Source organism: Micropterus dolomieu, linkage group LG12, assembly GCF_021292245.1.
Source record: "Micropterus dolomieu isolate WLL.071019.BEF.003 ecotype Adirondacks linkage group LG12, ASM2129224v1, whole genome shotgun sequence".
Classification (NCBI taxonomy): Eukaryota; Metazoa; Chordata; class Actinopteri; order Centrarchiformes; family Centrarchidae; genus Micropterus; species Micropterus dolomieu.
The window spans coordinates 29,443,222-29,454,907 of record NC_060161.1 but is presented as its reverse complement, the minus strand read 5'-3'; the positions used below and the strand labels follow the sequence as shown (position 1 = coordinate 29,454,907).

The 11,686-nt window shown below is 38.1% G+C and overlaps 1 protein-coding gene across 1 annotated transcript; it reads left to right on the top strand.

The window, feature by feature from the left end:
* The first annotated feature begins 858 nt into the window (after positions 1–858).
* Positions 859–11,387, top strand: LOC123980551. The gene is made up of 10 exons (XM_046064991.1): positions 859–1,046; positions 2,203–2,283; positions 3,527–3,660; positions 4,552–4,699; positions 5,916–5,948; positions 7,048–7,127; positions 7,258–7,348; positions 7,433–7,540; positions 8,740–8,910; positions 10,045–11,387. Exons 1-10 carry the CDS (start codon positions 1,013–1,015, stop codon positions 10,188–10,190), a joined length of 1,026 nt encoding a protein of 341 aa, XP_045920947.1. The 5' UTR covers positions 859–1,012; the 3' UTR covers positions 10,191–11,387.
* The last annotated feature ends 299 nt before the right edge of the window (positions 11,388–11,686 follow it).

Genomic DNA, 11,686 nt, shown 5'->3' with positions numbered 1-11,686 from the left:
TTGGACACAGAGCTCTGTGAACAGCCAGCCTCTTTAGCAATGACCTTTTGTGTCTTGCCCTCCTTGTGCAAGGTGTCAATGGTGGTCTTTTGGACAGCTGTCAAGTCAGCAGTCTTTCCCATGATTGTGTAGCCTACAGAACTAGACTGAGAGACCATTTAAAGGCTTTTGCAGGTGTTTTGAGTTAATTAGCTGATTAGAGTGTGGCACCAGGTGTCTTCAATATTGAACCTTTTCACAATATTCAAATTTTCTGAGATACTGATTTTGGTGTTTCATTAGATGTCAGTTATAATCATCAAAATTAAAAGGAATGAACACTTGAAATATATCAGTCTGTGTGGAATGAATGTACACATTATACAAGTTTCACTTTTTGAATGTCATTACTGAAATAAATCAACTTTTTGATAATATTCTAATTATATGACCAGCACCTGTAGACAACAAAAAGTAAAGATATTGTAAAAGTGTTGCTAGGGTACATATGCAAACTTGGCCAAAACTACAAAAAAAATACTACTGAACAATAATGCCATCCCATTACTCAAATAAGTATGATAAAGGAACTGAGGCCCATCTGATATGACTGTGGGTGAACCAGTGAACCACACCAAACTACTTTTCTGTGTCCACATACTTTTGGCTGTATTCTAAGACAAAAAGAGCGAGACAGGAAGAGGGAGAATAAAGCAAAGGAGGGAGCGAGACAAATAGTGATTAGCTAGTGGGATGAGCGAGAGACATAGAGACACAACAAGAGTATGAGAGAAAGCAGAGATAGGAAGAGAGAGTGGGGGGAGGAGATGTTGAGAGATACTGAGAGAGAGTGGTGAGAGAGAGGAAGAAAGAGCACAAAGCAGAAAGCTCGTAGACAAGAAGTGAGAGTAGAGGTAGAGGCCGGTGGAAAAAGGAACAAAATAAATAATATAAAAGGACTCTCAACAGCTCTGCCGATGATCATTCACCATCTTTAAGAACATATTTTGAGAGAGAGAGAGAATTTGTCACCATGGTGAAGTTGTGGAGTCGCCTCTGCTTCCTTGGTGAGTTCAGCTCAACCGCCCACCTGCTTTCATCTCAGATTTCAAACTTTTGTATGCATGTGTTGTTTTCCATGGTGATAAAAAACAAAACTTAACATAAAAATGTGAATAGTTAATTGATTTGTTAAAAAGCAGAAGAGGAACACTAACTTTGTAAGCAGAGCAGGGCTCCCACGCTCACTCGCACACCAAATCCAAAACTTTCAGAAGTTCACATTGTTTTGACAGTAGTTGAAAGAGACGCTGCAGCGGCCTCATGGTTTCACTGCTGCGCGCGTAGATGCAAGAAGTGCTGGTAACATCTCTAAGTAAACAGATGTCCATTAATTTACCAACACTTTCAAGGCCTTGATTTTGTCTTTAATTTACACTTCAAGGTCCATGAATGACTTTGGGGTTCATTTAAGGACTCAGGAACACCTGACGTATGCAGGAAGTACTATGGAGCACACACATGCTGCAATACAGGTGGAAAGTTAATGGAGACCCAATTTGAATTATCAGGAAATTTAAAAGTACATTTAGAAGGTTGTAACTATGACCCAACCCTAATGTTAAACTACTCTCATATTATTTAGTTTTACTGTCACCTCAAGGTCTATTTACCCTGAGTGGCACTTTTCTCATTAGCATAGCCTCATTTATTCTCTCTGAAATGTGCAATATAATGCAGGTATTGTCCAAGTTATTGGTCTTCTATATTTGCAACTTACAGAGCCATCGTATGCCCCATTGATTGAACAAGTGATTTGTTAAACCACAGTAAATATGAGATGGTATGTAGATATGAAGTGCAAAAAACATTCATGCATTGCACATACTGAAACCTGGAGTTAAAGGTCACAGTACAAGATGGGATAAGTGTGTACATATATGATTAATGCACTCCTACATGATCTCCTGTCCTTCTTGTGTCTCACTTCTCTGCTCACATTTGCACACCAGCGGTTGTCTTTTTCACACGTATGAAAACTTGTTGCAGAAAACTCTACCTGTCAACAAGTGTGACCTCTTTACTATAACTGAGTATATGTGTTAATGTTTGTTCTGTTTTCTTTAGCTAACACTAGCCAGAAGCAATTCATATGAAGATTTGATCCGTCCTTGGTCCATGGTCTACCTGACCTTGCATAATAACTCTCTCTTTCTGTCCCAGTTCTAGCAGTTTCATTCATTTCCAGAGGACAAACTGGTCCTTCTGATTCAAAAGATGACCAGCATCCTAAAAACAAGACAGGTACGGTGAAAACAGACTTTATTGACATGTGCTGTGGATCAGGGCAGCTTGTGTCCTGTCATGGACTCAGTGGTTTCCCAAATCTTGCTCAACTAGCAATTGCGCGCTGAGTGCTATAGTAGGTCGGACTGTAACAGCCAGACCGTGTCCATGTTTTTGAGATACATAAATTAAGTTAATGTAATGTGCTGAAAGTTTATTAAAGTAAAATGAACAAATCTTAAGGTAACCTTGACTTGTCCTTGAGACACTTTGGGAAGCACTGCTGTCCTGTCCTATAGTGAAATGTACTGTCCTGTGCTGTGCTTTGTCCCAAATTGTCCTATAATGCACTTTACTGTGTCTAACTGCACTGTACTGTACTATCCTGAACTGTACTGGCTTGAACTGTACTCTTTTTGTACAGTCCCACTTTGTCCTCTAGCATCCAAACTTACTCCACTGCAGTCTCCTGTCCAGTCTTGCCCCGTACTGTATTGTCAGGTCCTAACTGTTATATACTGTCCTATGGTTTATTGTACTGTACTATCATGTCTTGAACTCTACTCCTCCATATTGTCCTCAATTGTTCTGGCCTGTCATTGGCATTTCCTGTCCTTTCATGTTTTGTCTTCTGGCGTCCTGTCCTGTTCTGTAATGTACTGTGCTGTCCCTTACTCTACTGTAATATAATGTACTGTTCTGTCCCGGACTGTATTATCCTATGTTATTGTTTCTTGTCCTGTCCGGTTTTGTCCTCTAGCATCCTTTCCTGGTGTGTATTCTGCTGTCCTAAACCATCAAGCCCTGCCCTGTATTATATTGTCCCGTCCTGTACTTTATTGTCCTATATTATTATTCTTGTCTTATCTGGTTTTGTCCTCTTGGGTCCTGTCCTGGTGTGTACTCTGTTGTCCTAAACTGCCCAGTACTGTATTGTCCTGTCCTGTGCTGAACTGTCCTGAGTTGTACTGTCCCGCAATGTCCTGTAACATCCTCTACTGTTCTGTCTTTTTACTGTCCTTCTTTGTATCTTGTACAATTGTGTACGATAACGGCTGGATCTGTTGTAATGTGCTGTGCTCTATCAGGTTATGATCTGTGCTGAATAAATGCGCTGCCCTCTGGCACACTGCATGGTGTCAGTGCCCACATCCTGCATCTTTCCTGTACCAGTGTTGTGTGGGGGGAGATGGTCTGGGGGCCTCAAAGTGTTCAGAAAACCTCTGGCTGATTCTGTGTGTCTCCTCCTTGTCTGACACAGATTCTTCTGAGCTCTTGACTGCTTCCCCATCCCCGCTGTCATTGAACACAACTGTCAATGAAGTTACCACGCCGCCCACATCTTTTCTTTATGATCATGCATTATCAACTACAACACATCTGCCAGTCTTTACGGTAATACCTTATTACCTTATTATTTTCTTTCTTTCTGAGAGTTAGAACTGTAGCGAGCTTGTGACCGGGAGGTCACTGGTTCAATCCCCGAGCTGGCAGGATAAAATCTAGGTGTAGAAAGTTAACCAAGCAGTGCTTGCCCTCCCTCATTTACGTGCCCTTGAGCAAGGTCCATAACCCCAGCAGCTCCAGTGGAGCTGGCCAGCAGACGGGGCTGCGGTTGTACTGGGCAGCTTCCAGGTGTGAATATGATCAGGGCCTTCCTGCAAAAGAGAGGCTTCCTCCTCTGAATAAATAAAAGTTAAGAAAACAAACAACAACAAAAAATAATTGTGAGGATTTCAATTTAATATTTTTGGGGTTTGGACTTTCAATCTGAAAAACAAGCTACATGAGCATTTTTTATTATTTTCTGCCATTTTATTGACTAAAATAATGATAAAATTATAGACTGATTCTAAAGCGCAGCCCTAATAATATAACTTTGACGAAAGTAAATAAACTGTCACCAGTTGTTCTATAAAATGGATTACCTCAAGCAAGTTTCAAGTCATTGTTATGTGATTATCGCAAGTTACTGACAGGAAACAGTGACTTTCTAAATATAACTAAAAAGATATACATTAAATTTAACTGAGCTAAAACAATCCAAACCATAGATGACTAAGACATGACGTCTTCACAGTTCAAAAACAGGATCCACTATCCAACATCAACACATGTAAAGCTTAATTTACATGAATCCAGCCAGTGCGTGGTGACATACACACAGTACATGAATGAAATCAATCAGCCAGTAAGAGGAAATTTAATTGAGACAGAGCAGATTAGAAAAGTAAATGTGGGGATCTTAAGAAATGATGTGTGATCTCCCTCTGAAATCTTTTACAGACCCAGAATGACTCTAACGACACTGTGACTACAACAGAGGAGATCTTAGTGCCAGAGACGACGGTCACGGCCAGTGGGAGGGAGGAAGATCAGGTTTCCCAGACAACAGTTTCTATGACAACGTCAAGTACCTCACCAGAGCCATCAGGTACCGTACTCGATGTAAAAGCTATATATGTGAGAGTCGAGCCTCTCAGCTTTGTCTTCCTGTGTGTCAAACCACAACACTCACGTGGTTCTCTGTAACTGCTACCCTGCTGCCACACAAACACACTCAAACCGTCAAACACACTCAAACGTTCAGACACACACGCAACGGCTGGTGTGTCAAGCTCACACGAAGTGCAACCACACCCAGCATTTCTATAAATTCAGTTTTAAATGGCAACCAGTCAAGTTTAAACTGAGATGTGAAAAAATAAATTATTATAAAATAAATATTAAATATTTGCTGTTTGCAGCTTCTCAAATGTGAGTATTTGATGCTTTTCTTTGTCCTATAAGACAGTAAACTGAATATCTTCATAGGCTGTTGGTCAAATAAAACTAGCAATCTGAAGAATCTGGGGAATTTTAAGGATTTTTCACTCTTTTCTGACATTTTATAGTCAAAACAGTTAATGGGTGAATTTAGAAAAATAACCTACGGATTAACTGTAAATGAATATACGCTAATTGTTAGTTACAGCCCTGATTATGAAAAAAAAAAGGAGGCATAAATAAAAAGAGATGTGTTTTTATTTACTCTTAGACATCTTTGTAAACTACAGTTTAAGGGGTTGTATCAAGTTGTTTCTTCTTTGAAAAGAAGAACATGCTCTCTATTGTAGGGGAATCTTCTATCTTGTATTTCTAATGCTGCACTCGATTATTGATAACGTGGCACTATCAAAGCTTCATGCTATTGTGACATGCATACATCATCTCTTTTTGGAACTTCTAAAATACTTTGAATTAATAAAAGAGGGCTCAGGACGTCCTGCTGGCCCAGTGATTAATGATTAAAGGAGCATAGGACGTTGGTTACAGATGACACCCTCTCTGTCTCTGCTGTTTCCTGCGTCTTCAGTATCATGTCTAATCAAAACTGTTAGAAAACAGCGAATAGAGACAGGAAACATGGGGAGTTATATGGCATGCAACAAATGTCCCCAGCTGGTATCAAACCAGGGACATTGTGTCTTAACCACTATTCCACAGGGATGCTCCTCACACTAACATTATCCAGTCAGTCTACAAAGCCTTCTGTTCTCCACTAGATGGCACACGTGGTGACACCAAGAACTGACTTTTGTTGTTATGAATTACTGAACCTCAGAGTGCTGAACAGTAACCAGGTTTCTGTGTCTTCTTTCTCTTTGTAGTAATTATTGAAAACACGGGTAATTCATCCTGGGGTAAGGACTATTTATTGTTTTATTTATGATACCAAACCAGCATGTTATATCCTATTTCTATTTCTCTTTTTCATTCCTCACTGCTGCTCCTGAAACACAACTACTGAAAGACTGACTGATTACAGTTTTTTTAAGGTGCAAAACAAGCAAAGCCCACATATCATTACATACATGGAAAGACACAACAAATTCAGCAACAACAACAAAAAAAGATTCTGATTCTTGTAATTATGTGAAACAGATGTTTAAATTTTGAGATACGAAATAAGAGTTACAAGATATGAAAGTCATACTTACAAAAAAACATGTCTAATTGTTTTTTCTTTGGGGAATGCGATGTTCCATATAGAGGAGTGGTTCATATTAAATAAATACACATTATGAAATAAAATATATATATATATATATATAACCAATAAATTGTGAAATAATTGAATTAATTATTACAACTCAACCTATTATTACAGAATGCAATTTTACTTCCTTACAACAAGTTTTTGAGTTTTTATGTTATTACATATGTGCTTATTTCAAAACAATACGGTAGTTTTTAAGGATTTTTATCCATTCCACCTCAACACTACCAGTAATCATTATTATTACTAATATTTATTCATTAAACTTCTGTTAATACTGTAAAATACTGTACTTATCCACGCTCCTTTTTATATTTGATATTTATGTTTTTATATTTGTAGGCAATATTTTATTTGTATTTTCTATTTGTTAACTTTATATTATTATTCCTATTCCTTTAATAACTTGATGTGTAAAGCGAGCAACTGTAACAAAAGAACTTCCCCTTTGTGGTCAATTTGTGATTTCTGATTCTGATTTGTGACATTTTATAACAGCATTTTCCCTAATTACAATTTCATTTAATCTCATTTTAATGTGACTTTTGTAACATTGACATTTTGGGGCTCCATACATTCATAGTGATCAAAAGTACAGATTTTTGTTTTTATTAAAAAATAAAAATGATTATATATCTATAATTTCTTGATAATTGATCATATAAGTGGCACAAACGAGCCCCCAGATGCTACGGTCACTGCTAATAAAACTGAAATGGATCTCTCTCCACCTCTGTCTCTAGTCTATGTGATCCTGGTGTTTATCATCCTGGCGATCGTTGTTCTGTGTGTCATCCTCTACTATCTCAGGAGAGTCTCCAGGGTGAGAGGATGAGATATATTTCACACCCACTCATATCTCATATCTGTTACAGCTAGGACAGTCAGTTGATGCTCTTATGTTGCACTTTATCTTGAACTGTAATAACTAACTTGCTCGTTTGTTTGTCCAGACGTACTCGTTTGACCTCCAGCGTCCAAGTCCCGCCACCCATCACAACGAACCAACTGGCACCTTTGAACCAGTCTACCTGGACGACCTGGGTATGTGTGGGGTTACATTTAAATTACTGTGTCATGAATACATATGAGCCTATCCTGACGTGGTTTGCGTGTGTTGCATCTCAGATCAACCTGCCCCTAAAAACCAAGTGACCCCTGACGACCTTTCACCTCCTCCAGTAACCAATGGCACGACTCTACAGTCGGAGGAAAAGGGCTCCAACGGAGATATTGGTACAACATCAAATTATATTTTTCTGGTTTTCATGTGGCCGTTATTTCATTTTAAAGAGATGGTTCAATACTTTTGGTAAATATGCTTATTCTCTTTCTCTCTGAGAGTTATGAGCATGAAGTATTAGCTTAGCTTAGCATAAAGTTTGGAAGCAGGCAGAAACAGCTAGCCTGACTCCGCATATTTCATGACCACATTTAACCCCACAAATTCACACAAAATATTTTTTTTACAGTTCTAGTACAAATTAAAATAATCAAATGAAATAATCAAAATATAGTGTGTTAATTAACAAGCTTTAAAGGTGCTGGGCAGATTATTTCCCATCTTTAGGCTGCACTATAGCTTCACACATAGATGATAAATCAATCTTGTCATCTAACTCCAAGACAGAAATCCAATTAGCATATATTTCTTTAAAATATTTCTTTGTACTGACCATAGACTGTATATAAGAAGTGGACGTAGTCATGCTGGACTGCTGGTTTGAAGCCTCGAGTTTGGCCAATAGGGCGCCGCCATGTTGAGACGTGACCATATTTGGGCGAGACGGTGGAGCTAACGGCCATGTGTGGAGCTAGCTAGCTTGCTTAGCTAGGTGCAGCTGTAATTCACGTTAACTGTCATTTTAACAGGGCTGACAATTTTGTCTTAAAGCTAAATACTGTCTGTATGGCTGTTAAGTGGTGAGGGGTTTGAACAGTCTGTGCATTTCTTCTGCTTCTGTTCTCCACTAGGGGGACACTGACTGGTGGCTTTTGTGTCCAGTTAAAACAGTGAAGTCAGTAAAATTTAAACTCTGTTGAGAGCAAACCATTCAGTAAAGGCAAGGATAAATGGTTTGTTTAAATTGCTTTGAATCTAGCCACTGGCAGAACTGTCGTCATGTTCATGTTAGTAAATGAGATCATCTGTATCAAGCTAAACACAGGGTTTACTGTTTACCTTGTTATCCATCATCAGTCCACATGTTTTCACAAAACTGACATAGCGATAGAGCTCAGTAGAGGAAATGAAATGTGAGACTACAAAATTTTCACCATGAAACTACAAAATAGAGTGTGTGGCGAAACACTGAACTACTCACATCCTCACATTTATCAAGTCTACATCTTGTCACTGAGCCTGGTGCAGTCATAAAACATTGCAACTTGTCTTAACCTTTTCTTCTCTTCATCTGCTCATTCCCTCACTCCAGCTCCAAAGGAACAGCCAGAAGCAAACGGTCTGGCGTCTTCACCCACCAGTCACACCAGCCTCTCACTGGGCGACGACCCAGCTGAGAAGACATCCAGCTCATCGAGCATTACAAACCTATTCTTTGATGCTGTTGGGAAGGAGCAGCAGAACGAAAACAACAACAACCCATGTAAGATGCTTTATATTGATACAAACACATAAATATGTCTTAATGGGATACGCAACTGATTTAGTGCTGATTTAGAAAATGTACAATGTGCATGGAAACAGTAAGACATTATTGTTTAACAGGCAAAAGTATTTTCCTTAGATTGTCAATTTTAAAAGTGAATCACTTTACCTCCTGAGCCACAGCCGCCCAATCTTATTAATGGTGTTTAACCTACAGCAGCTTAGCACAAAGTGGGAAAGCAGGGGAAAATTGCTGGCCTCCACCAAAAGCAGAAAAAAACATGTATTGACTTAAAACAACTCGAAAACTGTTTTTTGTTTTGTTATCTTGTGAGCTAGTCTCAGTTCAATTGGTTAAATTTAGGAAAATTTACAAACCTGCCAACTAGGCTGTTATAGCTAGTGGACATGAACTGATATGTTGTCTCTGTGGTTAGTAAAAATAGCACTTGTTCACTGCTGTGTTTCATTCAGTCATGGAAACTCAAGTTTTGTACCTACTGAAGTACAGTTTTGAGGTACTTGCACTTCACTTGAGTATTTTCTTTTTATGATACATTATGTATTTTGTACTCCACTACATTTATTTGACAGCATTATTTACTTTACAGATTGAGATTATTAATATAAAATATAAATTAACAGGTAAATTAATGCATTATTATGGATTAGCATCACAGCTACATTTAAAGTAGTATCCAGTATCCAGCTGCAACATTAGTAATTCTTACACATGAATACATCACTAATTATAATCCAGTGATATAATATACAGTATGTCATTCTGAAAATTGACATTGTGCCTTATGAATATTCGAATATATTTGTACTTTTGCTTTGAGAAAGATGTTTAATGCAAGACCTTTGAGTATGTTGGTATTGTTTTTAATACCGAAGTAAAAGATCCTTCTTCCACCACTCGTTTCACTTTTTATTTTTACAAGTTAAACACACCTCTGGAGTTGTTAAGGCACCTTTGATGGAGCTAGATTAGCTGTTTCTCCCTGATGCTAAGCTAGGCTAAAAAAGTATTTAAGTAAAGAAACAAGTGTTTTGGAAAATATAATGTTTTAGGTAATATTTTATACACTATATTGTATGAAATCTTGTCCTTCTCTTCTACTTTCTTCAGCGGTTTGCTCCAGTGACCCGTTCGTTGAAATAAACCTTGATGACCCGGCGTGTTGTGATCAGCTCCTCACCTCCCCTGAAGCTCCTTCTTCAGTCCTCCCCTTCTCTCCTTTCTCTTTCTCCTCCTCCTCCTCCTCTTCTTCTTAGCACCTTCATTGATGACGCCAAGATCAACATGGAGGCAGCGTCTGTGTCTTTAAAAAAATTTTTGTCTTTTATTTCAAGTCTGCTCCTAAACAAACTGGGATTCTTTGTCAGTGAAACAAGTGAAAATGTAAACTTAAGCATTTTTTTGTGATGTGTTTCGACTGGAGGTCTTGTCTTCACCTGTGGTCTCGCAACCCGTTGTCATCCCAGGGCGTCACATATGGTCGCGTTTGCAAGACCCCTTGGTGTCGCTTTTTAACACTCTGGGTACCCCTTTGGCGTAGTTTTTGTACCTCTAGGACTCCGTGGTCAAGTTAGCAAGAATAAATGTGCAACGTCTGGATACACTTTCAAAATAAAATTAGTGGTTATCATTGTGAAACATCACAATTTGGTTAGGTTTAGGTAACAAAACTACTTGGTTAGGTGTAGGAAAAGATCATGGTTTGGGTTAAAATAACTACATTACTTACGTGAACATACATAAATTAATAAGCTGCATAACATCACTAAAAAGAAATCAATGTAAACTTTTTGTTTCACACGGGAAACGAATCCTGGACGAAAACCCAGTTTCTGATCCACCTGCCCCAACCAGCTCTTTACCTGGACTTTTCTGTTATTTAAAGTTGTACTTCAAGCATTGAACTATGACGCTGAAGGGTGCCTTGTGCATTGCTACCAGACACTGAAGGACGTGACAAAGCTTAGCGGTTTGACGCTCTGGGAAAGAGAACGGGCTGGGTCTTTACGCCAAAACACCAAAACAACAGCAGCTCAATTAACCTGACTAAACGTTAGCTAACTATCTAGCAAGACAAACATTTTACTATTGCAGTTAGCAGTAGCAAGCCTTTGTGTTATCGCAGTGGTCTCTTTAAAATGAATGCAGCATGTGTTTTGATGGAGCTATTATCAGCCTTAACTAACTGCTGTTTCTCAAACTACAAGAATATGATGCTTTCAAGCTATTAAAAACCTGTTTCCTAACTAAATAATGTCTTCACTGCTAGAGAGTTACTGTAAATATGTTTTCTATATTTTAAAATATGGGTTATCAAGTTTTTTTTCAGTAACTCTTTAAATTCTGTACAACACATTTTTAATCTGTTTATAAATCCAAGAAGATGAAATGTTTTAGGGACTTGTGGTTTTGTTTGCTGGATTTTTAGTATTTGTTTTTACTTACAATTTTTTAATGAATACATTATTTGTAGAAAATAATTAGAAATAAATAAAAAACATATTTAATCTCTGTCATTTTACTTTCATTTGGACCTTGGGACCTTCTCTTTCAACCATCTAGCCAGTAAACTAATCTTCATCTGGAGTTTTTATTCTGCTAAACAAATCCAGTTTGCATTCGCAGCTGTAGCTCTTGTTCACTTTATAATTATACTGAACTGTGTCACAAAGGCTAAGACTGTTGATGTTGTTAAAAGTCTTGATTATAACTCTTATTTCTATCCCTTTAAAAAGAAAAACCGTTTGACCCA

What these genes read in the sequence shown, in the direction of transcription:
- LOC123980551 (XM_046064991.1), top strand. Translation starts at nt 1,013, where the DNA reads ATGGTGAAGTTGTGGAGTCGCCTCTGCTTCCTTG. An exon ending in TACCTCACCAGAGCCATCAG is followed by an intron (nt 4,700 to 5,915) that starts GTACCGTACTCG and finishes TTCTCTTTGTAG; the next exon opens with TAATTATTGAAAACACGGGT. An exon ending in AGTCTACCTGGACGACCTGG is followed by an intron (nt 7,349 to 7,432) that starts GTATGTGTGGGG and finishes GTTGCATCTCAG; the next exon opens with ATCAACCTGCCCCTAAAAAC.